Source organism: Tachysurus fulvidraco, chromosome 9 (genome assembly GCF_022655615.1).
Source record: "Tachysurus fulvidraco isolate hzauxx_2018 chromosome 9, HZAU_PFXX_2.0, whole genome shotgun sequence".
Classification (NCBI taxonomy): domain Eukaryota; kingdom Metazoa; phylum Chordata; class Actinopteri; order Siluriformes; family Bagridae; genus Tachysurus; species Tachysurus fulvidraco.
Window position 1 is genome coordinate 24,310,704 of NC_062526.1, and position 25,485 is coordinate 24,336,188.

General features: G+C 41.1%; 3 protein-coding genes across 5 annotated transcripts; 1 reads left to right on the top strand and 2 right to left on the bottom strand.

Annotated features, from left to right (window-relative positions):
* Window positions 1-1,752: 1,752 nt before the first annotated feature.
* On the bottom strand, window positions 1,753-17,253 carry LOC113646206 (cilia- and flagella-associated protein 57-like). Of its 2 annotated transcripts, none has more exons than XM_027152281.2 (23): window positions 17,124-17,253; window positions 11,190-11,379; window positions 10,660-10,955; window positions 10,220-10,455; window positions 9,940-10,102; window positions 9,686-9,826; window positions 9,426-9,565; window positions 9,083-9,248; window positions 8,876-8,986; window positions 8,394-8,600; window positions 7,897-8,070; window positions 7,548-7,709; window positions 7,292-7,447; window positions 7,105-7,198; window positions 6,697-6,866; window positions 5,889-6,062; window positions 5,631-5,798; window positions 4,403-4,600; window positions 3,864-3,971; window positions 3,531-3,662; window positions 3,294-3,434; window positions 3,032-3,128; window positions 1,753-2,746 (listed from the first exon to the last, which is right to left on the bottom strand). In XM_027152281.2, exons 1-23 carry the CDS (start codon window positions 17,223-17,225, stop codon window positions 2,592-2,594), a joined length of 3,681 nt encoding a protein of 1,226 aa, XP_027008082.2. In that variant the 5' UTR covers window positions 17,226-17,253; the 3' UTR covers window positions 1,753-2,591. The 2 variants fall into 2 exon arrangements, with proteins under 2 accessions (XP_027008082.2, XP_027008099.2); XM_027152298.2 differs by lacking the exon at window positions 17,124-17,253 and adding an exon at window positions 11,900-12,000.
* Window positions 13,321-18,910, top strand: ginm1 (glycoprotein integral membrane 1). Of its 2 annotated transcripts, none has more exons than XM_027152327.2 (8): window positions 13,321-13,474; window positions 14,450-14,509; window positions 14,763-14,862; window positions 15,666-15,823; window positions 16,269-16,428; window positions 16,521-16,729; window positions 17,249-17,412; window positions 17,553-18,910. In XM_027152327.2, the coding sequence occupies exons 1-8, from the start codon at window positions 13,391-13,393 to the stop codon at window positions 17,674-17,676; spliced, it is 1,059 nt and encodes a 352-aa protein (XP_027008128.1). In that variant the 5' UTR covers window positions 13,321-13,390; the 3' UTR covers window positions 17,677-18,910. The 2 variants fall into 2 exon arrangements, with proteins under 2 accessions (XP_027008128.1, XP_027008139.1); XM_027152338.2 differs by lacking the exon at window positions 13,321-13,474 and adding an exon at window positions 13,891-13,956.
* Window positions 18,658-25,485, bottom strand: katna1 (katanin p60 (ATPase containing) subunit A 1). Its single transcript, XM_027152312.2, has 11 exons — window positions 25,315-25,485; window positions 24,169-24,332; window positions 23,910-24,052; window positions 23,066-23,252; window positions 22,282-22,400; window positions 21,826-21,931; window positions 21,213-21,371; window positions 20,991-21,117; window positions 20,767-20,898; window positions 20,556-20,682; window positions 18,658-19,565 (listed from the first exon to the last, which is right to left on the bottom strand). Exons 2-11 carry the CDS (start codon window positions 24,328-24,330, stop codon window positions 19,367-19,369), a joined length of 1,461 nt encoding a protein of 486 aa, XP_027008113.1. The 5' UTR covers window positions 24,331-24,332; window positions 25,315-25,485; the 3' UTR covers window positions 18,658-19,366.

Below are 25,485 nucleotides of genomic sequence, written 5' to 3' on the forward strand. Positions count from 1 at the left end.
GAAGTAGTTGTATTGAAGTACATCGATGTTCAGGAACATTCCGTAAGTTACATGACTTGATTCATTGTCATCCATCATTGAGTATGGTTATGACTTCATTTCTCAAAGCCAGCTGGCCAGTCTGTGTATTTTAAATGCATTTATTCTGTGCTTAAACCATGTATACCCTCAGGTCTGTGTACGTTTACAAAGATGTAGCACACGATCGGTGTTGTAGCCGGTCAGCTAGTTTTCCAAACGCACACATCAGAATGCTAACCAAGACTTCAGTCAACTCTCAACTGCGAGAGAGTTTCTGGGAAGTTTCAATTAAACAGTCTATTAAAATAAAACCTGCAAATTGCAGATGGGTTGGAGAGACACAGCAAACGTTATTGAATGTAGGAAGCAAGCAGGGAACTAGCAAGGGATTTAACATGGTTATATATATATATATACACACACACACACACAGAAGAAATTGTATAAGTGGTTATAATATCTCAAATAATTAGTTAAAAGTAATGTTGCACAATATTTTAAATAAAATCAGCCCATCATTCATTCATTCATTCATTCATTTATTTATTTATTTATTACAGTGAACAAGCTTAAGTTCCAGTTGAGATATTGGTATTGTAGTATAAACCACCAAATAATTTTAAAACTTTACCATTAGCCTAACATTATACACTGTACATATGTAAATGCTGATTGATTCAGCAGTCCATTATTTTTCCTTGCAATGGTTTATTACTAGAACACCATTCATTATTTGCACAAGGGCCCATGACGGTATTATTCTTCTGGTCTGGACAACAAACTTATAAAAGTTGGAAAGGAAACTGGTCTGTAATGTGTTCAAATAATTTATTCAACATTGGATCAATGTTCTCTGTTGATTTTATTTTGTTTTGCACCAGGAATTTATATTTTATCATCAGTATACTTTTTATTTGTGATTATTTATTTATTTTTACGTCTTCTGACGGCCAGGGTGGTGTCAAACACTTGGATATTCCTCATACCGAGACTTCCCACAAAGTCTTTCCATTTCTTCTTCACCTTGCACCTTAGTGTACATTCATTTCCCTTGTCCATCTGTCATTGAAACACAGTAATATCTTTTTTTTTCTCGATGTCTTGAGCAGCCTGCTCTAGATCACCAGACAGGGGAGTGTGTATCCCTCAATTCCCCTCACTATCAGATTTATCAGGCCTGGGCCATTAAAGCAGGTGTTCACTTAACACGCCTCCGTATTTATCTTATTTGGGTCGGCTGAGCCTTCTTACACCAAACTGGAATATGTGCCAATACTAATTTAGGAGGACCAACTGGACTTGTCCACAGTCCTGACCTATATACAGTGTATATATATATATATATATATATATATATATATATATATATATATATATATATATCGGTGGGTCATGGGTGGATGAGGCACATGTCATTAATCATGCAAATATTACACATATTACTACATACTCTAAATATCAGCGTAAAATTTCTTTCGTTCTAGGAGAAATGAGATCGATTCCCACGGCTGCGGCGGCTTGCTAGGAGAATCTTGTGCATTCCTGCAACAAGCTTATTTAGCGCAATAGGCCGTGTTTTAGATACACGGCGGAATCGCATGAATCCCGAAACAGATGATGCTATTCTGTTTTTGCTAAATAAGATAAGGCCATTAACATAGTTGCTGTTTAGGCTAAATTGAAGGGCTGTAAATATATGGTGTGTTCTGTAACCTACAGTATAAGGAGCAGTACGATATTCCGAGGTGTATTTTGAAAAGATGGGGCTAATAGCCGATATCCAGTCGTTGCTCAGGCTGAGTGATTTAGGAGTGCGTTCGCCTGTTCGGGAAGTCGACAGAAACTGTGAAATTCCAACTAAAGTCTGAAAGGGAGTAAAGCCTGTGTTTATGCCATTAATAAAATGTAGCTTAATTGGGCTAAAGAACATCCTTGTTTCAATAATAAATAAAAATAAATTAAATAAACAAACAAACAAACAAATAAATATTCATTTAAATGCAGCATCCCTCCAGCGTATTATGTTAAACACAGATCGCTGTAACTGCACCGAATGCGCTGTTAAAAAAGAACCATCCCTTGGCCATGTTATCATGATGAAACCTAAGAAGTAATTGAATAAGAATAATTGTAATGTGACGATCGGTGCAGAGGTCATATTTGATCTTATTTGGTGGATGATTTATTTGAAGCAGTGGATGATGTTTGAGCTGATTCATGCGTCTCTACTACACACACACACACACACACACACACACACATTATTTTATAAAATTTGTTTCCTGTATTTATGCTTCTTCTATATTATTACTATGCACCAACACACCAAGACAAATTCCTTTAATAAACTTGATTCTGATTCTGTTACATCTTTTTTTTGTGGCCACGGCTGAGCCTCGGTGCTCGACTGTGGACTTGATGGTGTCAAGGGACCTATAATGTCAAGATGGACCTATTAGGGACACTGTGAATAGTTTCCTGGGAAAGAAATTGCTTTCAGACTTCGGCTTGCGTGCGCCCCCACGCTGCACTCGAGTATTAGACACCAGGGGGATCGTCTGCTTTTTGGTTTAGGGTGAATCGGTGGTAATTTCACACTGCTCGTTGTCTTCAGCATTGGAAAGGTCTGTGCTCCTTCCTTCTATAGGAGATTCTTCTTCAGTCTCTGGTCTCTGATGCCTGAACGTTAGCCTTTCCTTTAGCACAGAGATCACATGGAATCCTGCTGCTCAGATAAAAAGAATGCTGTACATAACTTTAAAGGATTAACAATAAAAATGTAGAATTCATTAGAATTACGCTGAATTAAACCCAGATAGTGGCTGTTACAAAATACCGCGAGGTGTCTGCTCCTGTGTTACATACTATACCTAGTTTTTCTGAGGTGTTTTATGTATGTTATGTATTTCAGCTCTACATGAATGATGACAGGCATTTCCCCCAAAACAACTTTCTACAACGATTAAAAAAAAAAAGTGTAAAATAAGATGTGTGTTTTTTTTTTACTTACTCTCATCGTATTTCATATTCTTCTCTTCGATGCTCTTCAGCACATGCCGGTGCTTTAGTTGCTCGTCCTTAAGGTCCTGAATCACGTGGCTAGTCTCCTACAGACGTGCAAAAACATGTACAGTTTTACACGTGTGTCCATTTTATATATGTTTTATATAATATGAGTCTAAGCTTAGTTTTGTCGAACTGGCAGATAATTTTGCATATTTTTTTAAGCATATCTGGCAACTTGTAAAAACATGCTAAGAATTCCTCCTTACCATCACGATCGTGCAGTTCCTGGTTTTCTCGATCTTGATCTCCTTGGCTTGCCTTGCAGCCTGGACGTCCAACATCTTACTCAGCCTCTCCATTTGCCTGGTTTGTTTTTGCACGACGTCGGGATCTAGTCCGATCTTCACCTGTTGCAGATATCACGCTCAGTCAGGTATAAGCATACTAGGCTGTGTGTGTGTGTATGTGTGTTATTGTATGGTGTTTATGTTTAGTATTCTCACCCATTTCTTTTTTATATACTGCTTGTAAATCTTAGTGAAATTCCTCCGCAGTTTCTTGGGGTCCTGGATAAAGCTAGAGCAGCTGTGGATGTCGCTCTTCATCCTGTTCAAGAGGAAATTTCCATCTATGACCTGTGGGAACAAAGACATTACAATCAATGGTACCGCTGATAAAACTGTAATGCTTATAATGCGTATCATCAATGACACAAGTAATAACAACAACGTGCTAAATCACTGGCACTGGATTAACAGCAGAATCATCCTTACAAACTTTAAGAAATTACTAAAATGATTAATCCTATGAACAAAGCATATTGAGTTGAAACCAACCGTCTGCTTGTGTGTCTTCAAGGCTTTGTCCTTTGATTCCAGTTGGCGCTTCAGTTCAGCAATGATGTCCTGGTTCTTCACCTTCTTTTGCTTAATCTGAGAAGAAATCTAAAACAGCAACCGCCTACGATCAGCATGCCATATATAATAATAGTAATAATAATAATAATAATAATAATGATAATAATGATAATAATAAAAATAACAATAATACTAATTATTAAATACTAAAAACTTATTATCAGTATTATTATTATTGTTAGTATTAACTACTACTACTAACAATAATAATAATACTGATAATAATAATAAGCATTATTATCATTATTATTTTTATTATCAGTATTATTATTATTATTATTGTCATCAGTATTATTATAAGTATTATTATTATTATTGTTATTTTTATTATCATTTTTATTATAATGATAATAAAATAATAATAATACTATTAATAATGATAATAATAAAAATAACAATACTGCTACTACTACTAATAATAATAATAATAACAGTAGTAGACTGTTTGACCTCCTCACCTTTTTGAACGTCTCCTTGTTCTCCTCCATTTCTTTTACGAGACGAATATATTCAGCCCTTTCTTGTTCGCTCCTCTGCTTACTTTCTTCTTCAGCAGTTCTGGCCTGGAAGATCACCCTGTCCAATTCCTCCTTCTTCTCTTCTAAGCTCTTCTCCAAGTCTTCAATGATTTTGTTGAGCTGTCCAATGGAGCTTTCCTGCAGGGACAGAAAAGACGTACGTATTAAACGGCTGATTTATTCAACGTTTTAATTTCAGGAGAAAAAAAAACAAAACAACAACACGTAACTGATGAGTTACTGACAGCCACGGGTGCGAGCGAAAGCTGCATGTCGTAAGGAAAACTAATATTACTGTGTTCTAGCTCATACACTGGAGTACTGAACACCAGGATACAGAGTTGTACAGAATTTATACCCCATACACGATTATATTCTATACTGCGACATAAACAGAGAATTATGCCACAAATAGGGTTGGGAACCGAGAACCGGTTCTTATTCGGAACCGGTTCTGTTTTTTAACCGGAACCGTGTGGAATTTTAAAGTTTCGGTTCCAAACGCGGTTCCGATGCGATGCGGGCAAAGTGCTGGGAGCGGTCACTTTAAATAGCCACGTCTTACCTCATGAATATTAATTGTTTACACTGTTTACAGTCACGCAACCAAATTAACGCAGCTTACTGTACCACAGAAATCAGTCACTCGCGCTGCTGTGCTGAGGTTCGCTTTGTATTAAACATGTCTAAAAAAAAGTCTAAAGTGTGGATTAATATCCAAAGCTACAACAATGAAGCAAATCTACCCCCTCTGAGAGGGTTTTCTCCACAGCTGGAGATACAATAAGCCAGGAAAGGTCTGGTCTTCTCCCAGAGAAAGCAGACATGTTCATTTTTCTTCAGAATAATTGCTAACTGATTTTGCTAAGCTGTAATTCTGGATGTTAAATTTGATGTTGATTTTATTTAAATTTAAATCGATATGAATTGAAATGTTCTGTTTAAAATATTTAAAGAGTGATTAATAAACACAAATGGAATTATTTAAGTATCATGCATTATTTTTCACATTTCTTTTATTATGGAATCGGAATCAGAACCGGGAATCGTAAGGCAGAACCGGAACCGGAAAATTTCTTTTCATACCCAACTGTAGCCACAAAACATGCTGTAAAGTGCAAAAAACTGAATGTTTGCTACAAAACGTAGTGTTGAGCATGAACTTCACCTTGCCAGCAATGGTGTGGCTTTGCTCCTCTTTCTCCTTCGTCACATCCTGGATGTTTTCTGTCATAGCCTGGATTCGTCCACTGAGGATCTGCATCTGCTCCTCCAGCTTAGAGATATTGGAGCTCTGATCTTGTATCACCCTTTTCATAGACGAGCACGTCAAAATCTTAAGACAAACAAACACGTTATTTACGGTTTCCTGCAAGCGGCTGGTTTTAAGAGCTGTGCTGATTGAAATAAATCCCAAAACACGTACCTTAGACGCCATTTCTTTCTTATAATATTGGAGCCTCTGCCTGATCTCCTTCTCCACCTCCAGCTCCTGCTCGTAGTCGTAGTAGAGCTCCATGATCTCACGTTCGGTAAGGCTCTTAAGCTCTCTCTGCTTCTCCTCGGAGTCCTTTACTTCATGCTCCAACATGGCCTGTAGCTGTAGAGTGGAGATGGATGAGGAGATTACACACATAATATAACTACAGATAACAACTAGATTTGTAAAGTTCGTCGCAACAAACTTTGATGTTGGCAAGTATGCGCAAAGGCCGGTGTTTTTTGGAGGCGAGTATACATAAGGATCAGTGTTACGTTTGGAGGCAAGTGGACAGAAAGCTAGGTATTTGGACGCAAGTGGAGACGAGCATGTGACGTCATCCGAATACTCTTGAGGAAGTTCCCCACGTTGTTCTGAGTGTTTTGATATGTCACATGTCCATGTTGTAAAAACTTTTTTGATTTTGCATATATTGTGGGCGGGGCTGAGGGACAACCGAAAGGCCAGTCGGTTCACCAATTGAAAATTTTTTTTTAGAGTATCACCCTAAAGGAGTTAGCCGAGTTTGGTGTAGATAGTTCAAAAGCTTGCCGGGTTATAAACCTCCAAAGTTTATAATGGGAGTCTATGGGGAAAAAAGGCCAATTTGAGACCCGGTACCAGAAGTACAGGTACTCGGATCGATTAGAAAAGTAAGAGCAACAAACTTCAGACCTGGATCTAGAACATATCCGAATTTGGTGCATGTGGCTCGAAAGCCCTAGGAGGAGCTTCAGCAGTACTTCATTCTCACCTCCTGCAGCTTGGCTTCGTAGTCCTGTTTATTCTCCTTCATGGCACGGATGTGACTCTTCACAGCTTCCTCCATGTCCGTCTCGAATGTCTCCTGCATCAGCTGTAATTTCTGCTTCATGTCTTCATGCTTCTTGAACTTCGTTAGCAACATCTTGCAGAGGTTCTTATCTGGGAACAAAATTAGCCATGAAGCTAATGCTTAGCCATTCGATATGTCTAGAAATTTCAACCGAATCCGTCGCTTGCGGCTCGTAAGACACGCTGGGGAAAACAGATTTGATCATATTTTAACAATAAACTGTTCTAATACACCTGAGATTCCAAGCTGAACCTTAAAACCCCAACTCAAACAAACCATAATACCAGTATAGAGACAATACTGGTGGTACATAGTGAGTGTATTTACTATGATCCTTCAGCTCTGTGGCTAGTTGCTCCTTCAGCTTGATAAACAGCTTCTCGTAAGCCGCCGTCTGATCTTCCCTCTCGGCATTCAGAACCTACCGTGACGTACATACCGTTGTTATTAAAATATCCATCGATACGTAACATAACTTTGTACTCGGTTTGCGCCTGAGATCTCGAGTCCTCACCCGGATTTGCTCGTTCAGAGCCTCTACCTGCTGGAGGCCGTCCTGAATGCAGTTCTGAATCCTCTCATTGCAGTTAATGTCCTTCACTTTGATTTTGAACTTCTTCCCAAACTCCAGGAACTTAATCTGGAACTTCAGCTCACTTATCGTGTTGTCCTGCATGATGGAGAAAAATATCAGATCCTGGCCATCGGTGTAACGTCTCACTGAGGCGCAGGCGTCGGACAAGGATCGGTTAACGATCGTATTTACTTACCTTTTTCTTCAGAAATTCCTTCGTACAGAGGACCTCCTCGGCGTAGTCTACGTCAGTGACCATCTCAAGGGCCCGTCCGTCCTCGTCGAAGATCGACCATATGAAAAGGGAGCCGTCCTTTGAGGCGGTCAGCAGGTACTGATCACCGGGTGTGACAGCCATCTGCACACACAGTCGTTATTGTAAATGAATCTCTCAGTCAGACGGATGCACACACAGCCAACGGAATGACAGGCTTGCTGCATTCTTTCTCGCTTCTTTCGTCATTAACTCTTACAACGCATGTCGTTATCTACAGAATATATATATATTTGCAGCCTTTCATCACTCCCATAAAACATACACATACTTTAATGATGGGACCAGAATGGGCCTGATGTTCTTTCCAGGTCTTCTCTTTTTCAAAAGGGTAATCAAGGACCCTGACGGTACCAGCGGTGGTGCCGACGAAGACAGTTCTGCCCAAATGTGTCACGGAGATGGCTGTGTAGGCCGCGCCATCTGAGGCCATTTCATACAGGACCTGAACGCAAACAAAAACACATGCGACCTCAAACTCAACTAAACATTAGTTTTGTCCATACAGAGGAACAAAGGATCAAGTCTTCGGGATCTAGCAGGTGTACAAACCAAAATAAGAGCATGATTAAGAGCATGTTTGCTGCTATGGGACAGTGTTATATAACTAAAATAAAATGTAATGAATCGTTAAACACACAGAATCTCTGTGTAAATGCTGCGGACAAAGTCCTTATGTCATGTTACGCCGTTGAGCCGCTGTGATTTTATCCACCTTGCACAGAGTCAAAACGATCATACGGTGTTTTATTTTTTTTTTGCACTTGCCCTTTCGTGACTGATCTCATGAATAAGGTTGTGGGCTACAGCGACGATGTTCGTGTTGTCAGGTGAGAACGTCACGTCTACGTAGCACTGATCCGTATCGATGCGGCTTGTGTAGAGGCCGGTCAGAGCGTCCCAGACGTACACCATGCCGTCCGGCCCGCAAGACACCAGACGAGTGTCGTCATCGTTCCACTTCACAGACTGCACCTGAAGGGTCAGAACAGAGTATCGGAGAAACCAAGATTAGTTAACGGTCTTCGTTATGTTTCAAAAAATCCGGTTATAAATATTAGTGTTAAAAGTGTGTTTGATGTGTTTAGACTGAACATTTCTGAATGACCTGTTAATCCTTTCAGGTTAACTTAAGTATATAAAATATGTCAAAATACATGTAATCGTAACCCTGGATTCATCAACACACCCACGTTTCCTTCTACACACAGACCCTGTGGTACTAAAATGTACTAAAACTTATTACTCGCCGGTTTACAGTGGCCTCTCAGCTGCAGTATTTCACACGTTCTGACGTTGACGATGCACATCATTTTTCTATTGATGGAGGCGAACATGTTGCCATCGTGGTTGAACACGCACTGTGGACACGCACGCTTTATTTAACTCGCCGATTCTGAACACAGTTTCTGGACAAACGAGACAGATTTCAAATGGTGACGTCGGTGAGAACTCACCTCGGTGCAGTTCTCTATGGGGTACCTCCGGACAGTACGCATGTTCACATTCATTAGGTTCATGAGGCAGACTTCAGTGGAGAAACCCACCAGGATGGAAAGGCTGTTGGGGTGTATCGAGACACAGAGCGGCTCTTCGTCGAACTCCTTAAACTGCACCAGATTCCTGCCACGAAATAAACCCAGGACACGTCAGTAAACTTTCTCAGTAAATAAGCACTACGGACGTTTTGGTAGCCGTGTCATCGTTATGCTGAATCATTAATGTCCAGTACCTTACTCATGTCAGTACTGAGGCGTATCAAACATATTTACTATAAAACATATTATTTTTTCCTCCTACTTGGTGCTGTAGTTCCAGATGTGCACGGTGCAGTCCTTGGAGCAGGTAGCGATGAGCGGTTTGGTCGCACAGACAGACATACCTGTGATGCTCCCCGAGTGAAGACTGTGAGACAGGTATTTGAACTCGGCCGTCTTATCCTATAGAGACACGGAAGCAGAAGTCAGTACGGTACATTTCCAATTTTAAAGCTTTCTTTTTTTAATTACTGTATCCTCATCAGACCGTTTGATATGATGTTACCGTTTCATATCTGTTACCTTGCTAATCTTAACTAATCGGAGTCTGACGTGATAGAGCTGGCCTTGGTCCGTGCTGACGGCCAGCATCTCCTCTGATGGACTTATGCACATCGTGGCGATCGCCTGAAGCGGCTGACTGCTGTGTGGGTGCACAGGAATCTGCAGAACAGAGGAACACAGCAATCATCCTTAATGATAAACTTGCATATTTACCTCATTTGCAAGGTGTTTGCGTACAAACTTCTGCCGAATGTTAAATATGTATTACTCACTGTTATTGTCCCGTACTTCCTGTAGTTGTCCTGCTCGGTCTCTTTATAGAGACAAACTAACCCACGCCCTGCCGAACAGGCGAACCCCTTTGAATAGCTCACAATGGCAGTGACATATGTCAGTGGGGACTGAGAGGAAGATGAGTCCAAATTATCTGTGTTTCTGTCAGAGGGGGAGACAATGCAGAACATGACAAAACAATAAAAATGATATTGTACCTTATTGCACAAAGTAGGATGACCCCAGCATTACAAAGATAAAACAGAGGACCTCTTATACCTCTCACATGGTTTCTCCAGCCTGTTTAGGCGTTTTGACTTCAACATTAGCAGTTCTCCTGCCTCCGTTCCTGCGACAACGGAGCCCCCAGACATCCACGTGTGGCACAGGACATCCTCGTTCTTCATCTTAACTGAGTGCTCCTGTTTCAGGGAGTCCTCGTTCAATTCGAAGATTTTAAAGACTCCCTTTCCGCTCACGCAGACCTGTTTGTCATCCTCAGGGTTAAAGCTGACCTGGGATATAGAAAAGTGAACACGGTATACACTCGTAAAGCACAGACGTACAAAAACAGCAATTGAAGATTGAATAAATAAAAATGATTGATGGATAAACTGTAATCTATACTTTTTTTTTGTACAGTTTTCTATAGAGAACCTTCTTTAGCATTGCAAAGTTCACTTGCCTTCGCTTACATCTGAGACATTTTGAATTTCTACCTGTCTGATAAGGCCTTTCTTTGTAGCCCCCACACTTGCTATGAGATCCTTTTCCTCCCACTGCCAATAGAAGAGGCTCCATGTGGGTCCTCTAGCTTGGCATAGCAGGTACTTCGAATCAGCAGAAAACGCCATGCAGACAAATTCCTCCACGCCGTAGTTGCTGCCCATCAGAGTCTGTATCTTAGCGCACTTCTCGTCCTTTAGGTCAAAGACGGTGATGGTGTTGCTCTCTGACACTGCGAGGTAGCGCCGACCGGGACATAAAGCTAGGGCCTGTATGCTTCCTTCTGCAACTGTGAAGTAAAATATAAGGAAGAGGATCGAATGATCCAAAAGTTACTCAAACTACAAACGAACATACAGACAGAGACGATCGTAATCGTTACAGTACAACGTTTGTGTGATCCTTGATTGAAATGCAATGTACTTTATGGAAAAGAAACGTCTTTACGGTTCGTATTTTCCCGTCAACGTATCGATTAAATGCTGAGGTTGTTTTTGAAAAGGTCCTAGGGGATGTGGCTTACTGTGGATGAACTTGGTGTGTCTCCCCGGGACATTGTAGCTCACACACTGCTTTCCACTTGGGAAGATCACCGTCTCCTCGTCCCGATAGAGTAGGTTGTTCTTGACGTCTTTGCACACACCAAAACTGTGACAAGGCTTAATCTCTGGTGAAGCGTCACTAAAAGTCGTCCTTTCAAATGAGAAATCGATCTGAAATGAGAAAAACACATCATTGGTTAATTAAATATCAGTTTAAAAAAAGATGCTACATTGATGAGGACATTTTTATATGTGGGGGAAAAAAACAACAGCACATAACCACAGTATGATAAAAGGAATAATTTATATATTTAATCATTAATTAGCATGGTGCTGGCCAGCTAGCTAACAAGCTAACGATGCATCACGTGACTGGTGTGCACGTGCACTCGAGAAGGCTCCGGGTCATTAATACAGGAATAAAATTGTAAAAAAAAAAAAAAAATCGTAACAAATAACCGTAATAAAATATTGTTCAAGTGTTATTAATGCTCGGTTAATATGTTTCGGTACTCTGTGGTCGATGTGGTGTAGAAAGTTCGAGAAAGCAAATGCAAATTAGTTATTTATTTATTTATTTATTTATTTATTTATTTATTTATTTATTTATCAATCACAAAAAGTACATTAAATAATATTATTCGATGTAGTAAATATAAAATAAAGTTTGAATTCGGATGATTTGGCTTACATCAAAATCGGAAGACATTTTCGCGTTGTTCTGTGACGTGATAACGTGGTTACCATAACAACCAAATCATATGCAAATCCAGTTCTTCAATACGATTCAATTATTCAATTTACTGATGTGTCACTTACGGATGTGTCGACTCTTTTTGTCTCGAAATGTCGATTCTGGAAAGTGAAGCATTTATTTAATTTAACGCCGTTTTTAATCTGTATTTGCTAACAAAATTGAAATAAACAACCTGTAATCGCGCTATCTAAAAAAAAAATTCTTTAATCTGATTTTATTCAATTTACTGACGTGTCACTCACGGATGTGTCGACTCTTTTTGTCTTTCGTGTGTTCAAATAAAAATGCACCACACTAGGTTCTCAATTAAATAAAATACAATTCAAATAAAAGTTTAATTCAGATTCAAAATTCAAATAAAATGCAGCACGCTAAACAACGAATCAAGATTTTGATTCCGAGTCGACACAATCGGCTCCCATGCAAATGAGTCAATTCGATAGAGTCGGCTCGAAATCAAAATTTTGATTCGTATAGATAGAGAGTGAGATTAAAGCAGATTATTAGGAGTGCCAAGTGATCTGATTCACTGGAATAAGACCTAATTCCAGTCACTTTTTGACTAAAGTGTTGTTTAATCCTAAATGGCATCCTTTGTAGATGTGTAAAAGACATCATTTTATCACGTGTAAAGTTCACTAATGTAGGAACTTGTGAAATTTGAGTGAATCCTACAAATAATTCCTTGTTTATTTCCAATTCCAACTTGACCTCCAGAGTTAGGTTTGAGTTAGGCTTAAAAGTACATAAAATTATTCCCCCAAAGTGATTAGAGTTTACAGTGGACTTGTAAATGATAATTTTAGATGTTTTTTTTTTTTTTTAGATTAATAACATTTTTGTAATAATAATAGGGTTCAATTATTATTTTTTTTCTTTCATCATATTGGAATCATCAGAAATCATATTAGGAATCATAATGTGTATCATCAGGAATCATATTATGAATCATATTGGTATCATATTGGAATCATAATTGGAATCTGTTCTGTTGTTTGATTTATAGAATTTTAGATGTATTTTATTTTAGATTAATAACCTGTCTCTAATAATAATAAGGGTTAAATTATTATTATTTTTTTCTTTCATCATACTGGAATCATCAGGAATCATATTAGGAATCATAGTGGGTATCATCAGGAATCATATTAGGAATCATATTGGGTATCATATTGTAATCATAATTGGAATCTGTTCTGTTGTTTGATTGATATAATTTTAGATGTATTTTATTTTAGATTAATAACGTTTGTAATAACAATAGGGTTCAATTACTTCTTTATTTATTTCCCTTTCATTTACATTCCTGTCCACTAGGTGGTGGAAGTTGCACCTTTGATTTGGTTTGCCATCCTCCATTAAAAGCAAAGAAGAAGCAGGTTACTAATTGAAGAAGAAGGAGGTGTTTGTGTTTTGTTGCCAGTGATGGCGTCGTATTGTGCAATATTTGTGTTAATGATCTCTTCACTTTTGGTCTGTACGTCAGCAGAGACGCGACAGTTTGGCACAGTAAGTGTTTATAAACTGGGAAGATGCCGAAACATCACGATGTCTGCGCGAGATGATTGTGTTGTTTTGTTTAGCGGCTAGCGAACATTGTTGACTAGGTGTTGACTAGCTTCCCGGACTGACCGGTATTATGTCGCGTTTACGCTAAGTATATGGCAATTAATTGAGTTTTATTGGAACGACTTATACATTTTAGTGAACGTGTCTGTGTTAGTTAATCCCTAACTCACGTTTTAGTATATTTATTTTAACCCACACCCGCATTTGGACAAGTTCCGCCTCCTGCGTTATGATTGGCTGGTAGCTTCACGTAGAGCCTGCATAATGTTCTGCCTCCTGCATTATGATTGGCTGGTAGCTTCACGTAGAGCCTGCATAATATTCTGCCTCCTGCATTATGATTGGCTGGTAGCTCTGCGTAGACCCTGCATATGCCGTTAGGAGCCAATCGCGCGGCAGGAGGAGGGAATTGTGTAAAACGGGTAGGAAACCATTTCCCGAATCTGTAGCTCAGATTTTAAAGAGAGCCTTTTCTCTGCTTTCTTTTCATTTGAACAACTAAAGGATAAATAGACGATAAAACAGAAGATGCAGAAAATGTTAATGTTAAGTAGTAATTTCCCACTTCCGGGTTAACTCGATTCAGCATTAGAATCATCAGGAATCTTATTAGGAATCATATTGCGTATCATATTAGGAATCATATCGGGTATCATATTGGAATCATATCGGTATCATCAGGAATCATATTAGGAGTCATATCGGGTATTATATTAGGAATCATATCAGGAATCATATCGGGTATCATATTGGAATCATAAATGGAATTTGTTCTGAGAGTTTTATCAGGTTTCCTACTTGGAGTCATGTTAGGAAGCTGTTCTAGTTGGCATATTAGGTTTCTTACTGGGCATCATAACATATCTACTCTGGTAGATCTACTGATATATATGTGTTTAATTCTATCATCCACAGGAAAATGTGATTAATGTGACTGCAGTAAGTGAAAATGAAGAGTCGACCTACAATGTGCAGGTAACCAACAAAGAACATTATACATTACATAAGAACATCTGAATAATAATCCATCGCATCGACACTGCAGTCTGTTGCCTTGTTTAATACAGTGAGCCCTCACTGCTTTGTATGTTTACACACTGGGTGGGTGATGGTTGTAATCCCGCCCACAATTATTTTGATTGGCTGTTGGACTAGTTCTAACTGCACTTATTTAATGAATTATTTAACTAACTTAAATAATGAACGATGGAGTCCTTTTCCATTTCAGATAAGCTTGAATGTCACCCTGGTGGACAATAAAACTACCGTCAACGGGGTTCCGCTCAAGCCTTCAGAGGTGATGAGGATGCCGTGCCAGGCTTTGCTGTGTGAGTTCGGCTCCAAGTCTATTAATATGAGCGCCGTAATGTATTTCACGTTATTATAATGTGTCGTTTTACGACGTTAAACATCTTACAGGAAACTTTACCATGTCTCCATGATTTAATGATGCCCCAGAGATAATCGCCAAAAATAAATAAATAAAAATTGCAGTGAATGTTAAACGTGTGGCTCAGAAGTAAAGAGTTCTTCATTTCCCAACAGCGAATGTACCGAGTTAGGAGCTTTGTTAAGAAAAAGTGCAGAGTAACAACAAATTATCTAGAATGTAATATAAGTTGGACAAAGCATCACCGTTTAACATAAAGTCAGATTAGGACTTGAAGACAACCAATCTTTTTTTTTTTTTTCCTCCTCAGTAAAGTGAGGTGAGCGTGTTCTTATTGGGGCAGAATAAACACTTCAGATACATCTTCTAGTGGGGAAAAAACTACCAATAAACACCAAACCTGTGGATTTAAAAATAAACATTTGTCTTGCTCTCAGGCTGTTATTAGTCTGTCTGTTAGTACTTTGTTTCTTGACGAAAATATCGTTTAAATGTTATCAATATTTTATTCATTTGCTGCCGTTCAGCTTAAGCAGACCGGCCTCGACTTTTCTTATTTGAGGCACTAGAACTAATCTCTTTCTGTTTTTGAAAATGTTTTTTTTTTTTTGGCCAAATGAAATTGCTTTAAATTCCACATCCACGTCTCATAAAACATCCAATTCCACGTCTCATAAAAGGTAGTGAAGTTGAACTCTATTGCTGATGAGTTAATTGTCTCTCTCTCTCCTCCCTCCACAGTAGACGACAGCAACGTGAGCCTGAGCGACAGCGACGGGATGCTGATCAGCAGCGTGCTGAGGCTGATGCTGGATCACTCGTACCTGCAGAGCGAAGCAGGGGACGACGTGCTGCTGCTGACTCTGGGTCAGGAGATGATCCAGCTGGGTGAAGAGCAGGTCTGTCTTCCTGTTTCTAACTATTAATGTATCAGGACATTATTAACTTCCTCCACATGGCATCCATCAGCCCAGAATCTCAAGGTTTTTGGTTATGAAAGTTCAGGCTCATAGCTCCAAACAGGCAGCTCCGAACTGCTGACCATTACCTCCTTAATTCCTAAATTTCAGTGTGTGTGTAACATTTTGGAGCCATTAAGTAAAGAATAAAACACCGTTATACTGTCATGATGTTCTAGAAAATTAATCACAGACTCCGTTACCCTCCCAACATTTTTTTTTAATGTTTTATGTTTTATTCCCCTTGATCCGCTCATCACCATGGCGATGATTTATGGTTTAGCCGAAGCCTAAATCAACCACACACGTCCCCCTGAATGAGCTGTCGCTATAGACACGAAGAGGAATGTAGATGGAACTCTAATCTGTTGTGTGTTACGTGCAGGTCTGGCAACCCGACGTGTGGGAAGTGAAAATGCTACTGAACCAAACCTCTGAGGAGGTCACTCAGGAACAGAACATCTACCCAGCAAGGTCCAGCAAGATCGCCGCCATGCCGCGGGAAAACGACATCATCATGACTGAGGAGTACATTGCTAAAACAGGTCGGTGTTCCCTGTGATGCCTTTGTGTGTGCGTGTTATTGTTTGTATCCCCGATACAATGCTAATGACTAACTCTGTTCTTCGAGGAGTAGTCGAGGACCAGGTCCTCCACACGACCAGTCACTACCCACTGAGGCAGGCTGAAACCACGCAGGAGGAGACGGCCGCGCCGGGAAAGCTTCCCGAGACACCGCTGCGTATGGAACCCGACGTGCTGTACGAGGACGCACCCCAGGAGAAAGTTAACCCCGATGACCTGCTGCCGGACGTCCCGCTGCGACAGCCGCACTCGTCTTATAACGTGAGGAGTTTGATCACAGCTCTTCCTTTTCTCGAGTTTATTCTCAGACGATCGTCATAGACCAGTTCATTTCATCTATATTACTAACAAATCTAATCTGATCAGTAAATCTAATCTCATTTAATTCATTAGCTGATATAAGCTAGCACCGGTGTGTCCTTTTTGGAAATGTCATATCAGAGCTAAAACACTCGAGCGAACAGAATTTATTTATTTATTTATTTTTAAAAGCTAGCATAAAGCAGCACACGTTCATGACGTAAACACAAACGATGGATATTATTTCGATTTAGATTTTAAGTGTCAGGTAACAGTGTGTAAAATCCAGGTTTACAAGAGAAGTGGGCGGGGCCATAAGAGCCCGTGTGTGTGTGTTCACACAGGAGACTCTCACCTGTTTCAGTAGACTAGGATGTAGCTTCTGTTGGGTTTGAATGAAACCCTGCACCCACACGGACCCTCTGATATAAAGTCTGGACGTAACTGATGTGTGCATCCGTTCGCTACGTCTCTGTGCAGGTGGTGTGTCGGTGGGTGGAGGAGCTCAGGGACAAACTGAAGCGCTTCTGCTCTGAGTCTCTGCCTCTCTTCTTTCTCATCATGTGGGTGGTGGTGGTCGGCGTTGTCGGTTCTGCGGTCATCATCAAGATCCTGGACCTTTTGTTTCCCACGTGTGAGCACAAGTACGTCTTATGAGAAGTTTCCACAGCCGCTCTACAGATTTCTGTCGTTCCACCTTAGAAAACGTCTATTAACCCTGTACCTTTTTTTTTTTAAACCAAAGACCCTTTATAACGTTTATTGTTGATCTATTTCTCGTCAGGGGTTTATTCCATCTGAACCCAGAGACCCTGATGCCTGAGGAGGAGAAGCAGAGCCTGATAGAGAACGTGGAGCTGGAAGTGGAAGAACAAGAGAAGAATCAAGTGAACGGAGAGCTGTACTGAGTTCTGTCCTCCTCTCTTACCTGCTTTTGGCGTTTGTGAGTGTTTTCCTTTCGAAATGTAGCACTTTACCGGTCACCGATTCTGTACCTGAGAAAGCGAGCGACGTCCGTCTGTTTCACGAAGCCGTTATTCGGATCTAATGAATATTTACTATTTTGTTTGTATTTTTTCAAAGTTGCTGTTGCATTGTGTCTATGGGGAAAAAAAAACAACCCAACAATATCCTGTTGTGTACAATGATGTATTTATGCACTTAACTCGCACTAAAGATGTGGGCGTGAGGACGTAGGGCACCGTGTAGTTCTGGGACCAAGCTCCATATCACTGGTCTGGGTTCAGTTTTATATCTATCTGTAGCTGGAAATCAGAGACGGTCTCACACGCATTTCAGTAACCCGGAGAAGGGAACGTATTGTCCGCTGAATGGATTTTTGCTCTAAAGTGATTGCACCTTTTTGTGAGAGAACTAGATATTTCACCTTCTATCATTTTGTCCTGAATTAAAAATAAAAAACAAAAAAAAAAACAACCTCTGAGCAAATCTTCGTTACCAAGTTAACACCGTTTAATTCATGACTGTGATGATTATACTTTCTGTATCTCGACCCCGATATTCACGTCGCGTTCGTGTGTTTAAATATCGCTGCTGTTCTTCTTAACCGTGCTGAGGCTTGAGATTGAGGAGGGATTTAAGGGTGTGTAACGTGTACGATGTGTAAAATTTGTAGTGTAGCTTAATTAGCATGATTTACTCCTTACGACATGTCGGGTAGTGTGCTGCGTCAGCGGAAACGAATCGACTTTGAGAACAAACCCGTCGTGTTTTATTCCTTACTTAAAGCCCGACCAGTGGCACGCGCGCGGTACAGAGACGCCGTAGTTCCTAGAGGGATGTGCTGGAGGGTAATTTAAGCGTTTGCTCCGTATTTGAACAGCTTGTGCAAGTTACAGGAGCACGAATGCATGCTTCAGGACCCGCTGTAAGATTTTCACTTTTATTATCATCACGTTTATGAACATCACATTGTCAGGTCAATTACAAAAAGGAAAGACTTAACATGAATTCTGTGTTAAAAAAAAAAGACACTTATTCGCTAGGAAAAAGGCCACTAATTGAAATGCGACAAATCGAGGCGGCACCTTGAATGAATGTCGGTGTAATAAAAAAGTGTTCTTGTGCATTATAAAATATTTGGTATGTGAAGACAATTACAATAAATTTGACTTTAACAAACGACTGCGTGCTCGTTTGTCGTCTGTCCGAAGTACCTGCCTGGTTATTTTGTTTGTTTGTTTATTTATTTATTAAATATTGCCCCTGCAGCATGTAACGGATCCTCGTCTGCTACGCGAGCCACAGCGATCGCTAATAAAGTGACTCGGAGAATTTTTGTATTTCAAAGCGCTGAAATGATGAAGGTGCAGTTTGTTGTTTCTTTAAATAAAACAACGACAAAAAAACTGCTCTTTCCTGGTGAAAATTTGTGTAATTTATCTGAATTTGACACTGAAATCGTTTAGGATCTTGGAAATGCGACAGATTTGACAGGTTTCTTTTGTGTGGCTCAGAAACGAGCTCCGCACCGTCATGAGCTCCAGCCCAATTCACTGTAGTGTTGGGGGGGGAGAAGTGCAAGGCTTTAAAAGGAACAAACTGCCCAGTTACCCCAGGCGATGGCGTCAGGGCGGGTCAGCAGGAGCCGAACTCGGCCATCCACTTCTCATATTTCTGCAGGTCGACCGCAGAGACAGATTTGGACACCTTCTTCAGGGCCGTCTCGAAATCCTCCATGGTTGTTGGCATGTGCATCTCGTCTCGGGAAATGTTCCGGATCTCCTCTGGGGTCAAATCCTCGATCCGCCGCCTCATAGCCATCAGGGAAGCGTCTCTGCCACAGATAGAGCAAACATACAGACTTAAAGGGTGTTTGATGACTAGTTTGAGTTCCATCTTCAATACTAATGTTATGGTCTCTTCACCAGGTAGAAGTGAAACCAAAATAATCTTCAGATCAGATTTTACTGAAACTCACATCGCAAAACAAAATTCGAAGTTTGGGTGAATTGATTAATCCGAATGATCTGGTTCATTGTTGCAATGTAAACATGACTGGATTTCTGCACAACGCTAACTCCCCGTCCTGTAGCGCTGGAGTCACAGATGTACAGACAGCATATAAATTGTCCCACGAGAGACAAAAACACACTGGATCATTGCTACACAATTCTTAAGGACGCATGTTGCTCTGTACCCGAGGCAGCCTTGGGGAACTCTGATCACTGCATCACTTATTCCAACATACAGGCAGAAACTAAAATCTACCGAGCCTGTAGTGGAAACAGTGAAGAGATGAAGCAGTGAGGCGAGGCAGGAACTACAGACTGTATTGACTGCACTGGAGTATCTCTGAGGCTGGAACTGACAGCCTGGATGAACTGACTGACACTGAAGACGTTTGTGTGTGTGTGTGCCAAACAAAACCTTCTGCAAATACACTAACAAGCCATGGTTCACTGCCAAACTGAAAAAACTGACATGCCAAGGAAGATGCCTACAGAGGGGAGGACAAAGGAGATCAGAAAAGCCAAAAGAAACTAACAGGTTTTCAGCTAACAATCCTGCATCAGTGTGGAAAGACCTGCAAGACATCACTAATAATAATAATAATAACAACTGGGCCCCCCTGCCCACTCCCCAGGACTTGTACCATACAAGAACCCGGGCAGTAAAAATCACCACTGACCCTTCACACCCTGGACACAAACTCTTTCAGCTCCTTCCTTCTCTCAGGCGCTACAGAATTATATTCCCTGCTTTATATCTATAAGTACAGCTGGAGCCAACATCGACACACTTGGCCGATAAACGTGATTCTGACCTGCACACGATGGTGATGTCAGCACCTGAATATCCCTCCATCTGCTCTGCGATCTTCTCCATATCCACGTCGTTAGCCAGCTCCAGCTCCTTCAGGTTGATCTTCAGCAGCTCGGCCCGTCCCTTCGCTTCATGTCAGAACACACACAGTTGATCAGATTGACTTCTTTTTACACTATAGAACAAATGTGTGTCGTTTTGTTTAAGCATGCCTGTAGGCAACGGGATGTAGATCCTTTTCTCTAGCCGGCGTCTCAGGGCTTCGTCGATGTCCCAGGGGAAATTAGTGGCTGCTAAGACCATCACCATCTTAGAAGGGTCATTATCAGATGGTCCTCCAACACCTACACACCCAAACAGAACGTTAATCATGATTAACCTGCCGTTTTTTTTTTACGACAGGGCGACAAAGAGGAAGGAATAACGTGTTCCTTACCGTCCATTTGCACGAGAAGTTCTGCTTTGACTCGTCTGCTGGCTTCGTGCTCTTCTGAAGTTCCCCTGCGGCTGCACATGGAGTCGATCTCGTCGATGAAGATGGTAGTGGGAGCGTAGAACCTGGCCTACGCAGCCGTACCAAACATTTCTGGTGTTACAGTAAGACTTGAGGAAAAGCCAGCGTGTGGGTGTGGGTGTATGTGTGAGTGTGTGGACTCACCATTTCGAACAGCAGGCGCACAAGCTTCTCGGACTCGCCTCTGTATTTGGAGGTGAGTGTAGAGGAGGAGACGTTGAAGAAGGTGGTCCGACATTCTGTAGCTACAGCTTTCGCGAGCAGAGTTTTTCCTGTCCCGGGTGGGCCGACCATCAGCACACCCTGTTATACGCAAACAGGGACGGAGGAAAAGATCTAAACGTTTTCTATATAATTACTTGAGTGAAAAAAAAGAGGGTTTTTTTGTGGCAATCTGTAACTTTTTTTTCCTTTTATATTTTGGTGCAGAAAAACCAAGTGATAATTTCTTGTTTATTGAGGCTTCCCTAAAAACTGACGACTAGCGTTCAAGACCAAATGTCACTCATGAGAGCGAGGAGAAACTTCTGGGAGGTGCAACAAAAATTTGGAAAGTTTGACTAAGAAAAAAAAACAAAAACCTTTCAAATGTTTGACTGATCGCTTATCATCATTGAGGGGGAAAAAATAATGAGTGCTTTTTTTTTGTTGCTCTAAACTGTCCTAGTGACAGAGGTTTAGTCTTTCGTTCCTCAAACCGAACACTTTTGTTATCGGACTAAAAGTTTCTTCTACATGGAAACCTGAAAAGCTGTACCTTCCACGGACGCCGGATTCCCTTAAAGAACTCGGGCATCCAGATGGGCAGAACCACCGCCTCCTTCAGCAGCTTCTTCGCTTCCTTCAGATCAGCGATGTCATCCCTGGGAAAATAAGAGCTTTGTAAGCACCCGGGAAAGAAACGCGTGTATGCTGATGTATGCAAACTCACTGTGTGCTCTGAGGACGGACGAGATAAATGGGGGCTCACTGTAATCTCTGTAGGATAGTAAATATGTGTGTGTGTAATTTGTGTGAAATGTTTTGCAGGTTTGTTGACATTAAACACGTCCTTCCTCCCGTACTGTATCTGTGTGATGTACGTTTACTGCGGCGCAAATATTTGATTTTGTCACGGTTCAGTTAAACAGGTATTTCTACAACCTCAGTAAGATTATAGAGGAGGCGAGTCGTGTAAAAGTGGCTGCGGATAAAGGAAACGTGATGAACGCACCACTTCACGTTGGGGTTTTTGGAGATGATGTCTCGCTCCAACGCCTCAATCAGGTCCCTGTCTTCTCCTCCTCCTCTGTCGAACCTCTTCACCTCCGGCTCGGACGCCTCGGCTTTGTTCTGGAGGGTGGAGGAATCGTGGATCGGTAAGAAAGCGGCACCAAGTTTAGGATGTAGAATAAAGAACAAACAAACTTAAAAACATGTGGGATGTGGTAGCTCAGTGGTTAAGGTGTTGTGCTACTGGTCAGAAGGTCATGGGTTCAAACCCCAGGTCCACCAAGGCCCTTAAACCTCATTTGCAAGTCACTCTAAAGGTGTGACACTTAGGGTGTCTGCTAAATGCAAATGTAAAAAAACAGAAGTGATTCATAGAGCATCGGCTCAGCCGCAGGCCGGCGCTGCTGTACTCGCTCTCTGAGTTGCCTGTATTTACTCTGACAGACAAAACCGGTCTCACAGCTTGATAGAATTCTCTTTAAGTAAATACAGGCACAAGGACATCAAATACGACGTGTCGAGTTACAGGAGGCTCTTGTACAGTGTTTACGCTGCGGAGTGAAAAGTCATCTAGATTTATTTACCCAGCTGTACAAAAAAAAAACCAAACATCACTGAAGCCACTGTAACAGGGAAACAGTTCTGTACAAAATAATTCATACAAAGCTTTTGAGAAAACCTGAAGGAACAACGCAGTGTCATAAACACAGAAAGACTGTCAGGTCATTCTGTAATAAATAAAGAGTAGTGAAGTAAGAGGAGAAGTGTCATTAAAAACAGCCCACCTTGTCATCTTTCTGCTTCGGTGTGTTTTCCTTCTTCTCTTTTCCCTTTGGTGGTTTTCCTCGGTCGCCGTTGACGAGGCGTGGTGATTGCCGGTGTTGAGAGCGCGGCCCAGCGCTTGGTCTGCTGCCGTGAGCTTTGCTGTCTTTATACGGCGCCGGGGCCTTGCGTACTGCACAAGGAGACGACCTGCATTCGATCCGCACCCCAAAAAAAGGTTAAGGGGTTGTTAGTCTTTGTTTTTTTTGGGAGGGAAAATTCAGCATCATCTGATTTTCACTAAGTTCAGATCAGAACACTGCAGAATAAACTACAGCTTCAACATCGGTGAAGGTTTTTTCTTAAAACCAAAGTCTGTCACACACACACACACACACACACACACACACACACACACACACACACACACACACACACTCATTGTTAACCTGTTTGCTCTTTGACTGTTATTCAATACAAACCTTTGTTCTCTCTTGACTTCCTGTTTTTATTATTCTGGCATTTGTCAATAATTAATGTATAATGATTCTCAGATTTTCCATAACATTCATTAAGAAAGTCACACAGACCCACACAGACAGACAGACAGAGACCCACACAGACAGACAGACAGAGACCCACACAGACAGACAGACAGAGACCCACACAGACAGACAGACAGACAGAGAACCCCACAGACGGAGACCCCCACACAGACCCAGACACCCCCCCACACACACAGACCCAGACACCCCCACACACCCCCACACAGACCCAGACACCCCCCTCCCACACACAGACACCCCCACAGACCCAGACACCCCCCCCCAGACCCAGACACCCCCCCACCCACACACACACACCTACCTATGTTCGACATGAACAGGCAAGATGTCGCACTCTTGGCTGAAACTGCTGGGCTTGGAAGGGGCGTTGTCCAGCTGAAAGCTCTCCAGTGCGGTCATGATGTCCCTCACATGCTTGTTCTCCTCATTTATCTCCTGCCAAACCTGTCCACAAGATTCAGATGAATACTGAAAAGGTCCTGCATCCTGCTTTGGTCATTTTCTCCTCACTAACACTCAACACAGATAATTCTCTGGATTAAAAAGGAGAAACTGATCACCTTCTGCCATTTCTGCTGCACAATCGTGTCTCTCACAGAGAGGATGTACCTCCTGATCTGCTCCAGCACCCCCTGATAGCAGACTACAGCCGAGCTGTAATTCCCCAGCAAGGCGTACTCTCTGGCCAGCTTCACGTTCTCACTGATTTCCATCAAGCTCATTGCTGTCAGGGGAGAGGACACGATGCAGATCAGACAAACGTTTGTGTTAAAATGTTTCTCTGCTTGAAAACTTGCACCTTTTTTTCCCTTATTAACTGAGAGAGAGAGAGAGAGAGAGAGAGAGAGAGAGAGAACAAAGAGAGGCTGCTATAACTCCTGTAGATAAAAACACAATCAAAACGTCGCCTGATGAATTAATCGACTAATTTGCATATTCATTGTTTCACCATGCTCATTTGCATATCAATTTATGAATCAGGGTACATGAAGGAAAAACAATATTTGGAGGGGAATGATGTATTAAATCAAATTTTATTTGTCACATACACATACATACAGGGTACGACACGCAGTGAAATGCTTTTTGCATCTGTCCGGTATTTTAGCATAAAAGGAATGCAATTAGGGACGGTTTATATAATATTAATATTATACACAGTATGGTGTGTATAGCGTGTATAAAGTGGCATTGTGCTGTGCAAGTCCAGAGTTAAAGTGTCATAGTGCAAAAAAAAAAAAAGGTGTGCAGAAAAACAGTGAAGATGGAGGGAGAGGTCCAGTATTAGATTCTGTACTATATGTACATATAATTTATAAGAACGCACAGAATTCATGCACGAAGATGAAATAACTTATGTTCCACATATTATAAACGGTTAGAAAAAATAACATTCAATAATATCGCATACCGTGATTTGAATGAAGATATCACGATATCGATATTATAACGTCAAATCGCACCGCCCTTAACAACTTATCCTGGTGTTATTTGTCCATTTATACACGATAAAACAATCAATTTAAGCGTATTTATAACAATATCGTCATCTATCGGATATACGCTTGCAAGTTGTCAGAAATGTTTGACGTTAAAAGCACAAACGATGATGAAGGTAAAGAGCTAAAGCCGTTAGCTTCGTTAGCCGAGTCTCTGAACTGAGGTAAACTTTAAACAGATTAGAAACACAAATAATAACGACTTACTTGTCGAGTAGTCACTGAAAACCTCCCAAAACAAAGCATAACCTCGGGTTTAATCTGTAAACGCGGTATAATATAAAATCCTCGGCGTTATTTAAAGCTTAATCCCCTCAAACTACTCGGTCAACACCGCTGAAGTTCTGTAAAGCATTCAGAAGGCTAACGCGCAAGCGT

Coding starts and splice junctions, on each gene's coding strand:
- ginm1 (XM_027152327.2), top strand. CDS start 13,391: ATGGCGTCGTATTGTGCAATATTTGTGTTAATGATCTCTTCACTTTTG. Junction 14,510..14,762: donor AGTCGACCTACAATGTGCAG/GTAACCAACAAA, acceptor TTTCCATTTCAG/ATAAGCTTGAATGTCACCCT. Junction 15,824..16,268: donor TCCAGCTGGGTGAAGAGCAG/GTCTGTCTTCCT, acceptor TGTTACGTGCAG/GTCTGGCAACCCGACGTGTG.
- LOC113646206 (XM_027152281.2), bottom strand. CDS start 17,225: ATGCACACATCAGTTACGTCCAGACTTTATATCAGAGGGTCCGTGTGG. Junction 8,601..8,875: donor TGAGAGGCCACTGTAAACCG/GCGAGTAATAAG, acceptor CTGACCCTTCAG/GTGCAGTCTGTGAAGTGGAA. Junction 8,071..8,393: donor ATGAGATCAGTCACGAAAGG/GCAAGTGCAAAA, acceptor GTTTGCGTTCAG/GTCCTGTATGAAATGGCCTC.
- katna1 (XM_027152312.2), bottom strand. CDS start 24,330: ATGAGCTTGATGGAAATCAGTGAGAACGTGAAGCTGGCCAGAGAGTAC. Junction 21,932..22,281: donor AAAAACCCCAACGTGAAGTG/GTGCGTTCATCA, acceptor TTATTTTCCCAG/GGATGACATCGCTGATCTGA. Junction 20,899..20,990: donor ACTTCTCGTGCAAATGGACG/GTAAGGAACACG, acceptor TTGGGTGTGTAG/GTGTTGGAGGACCATCTGAT.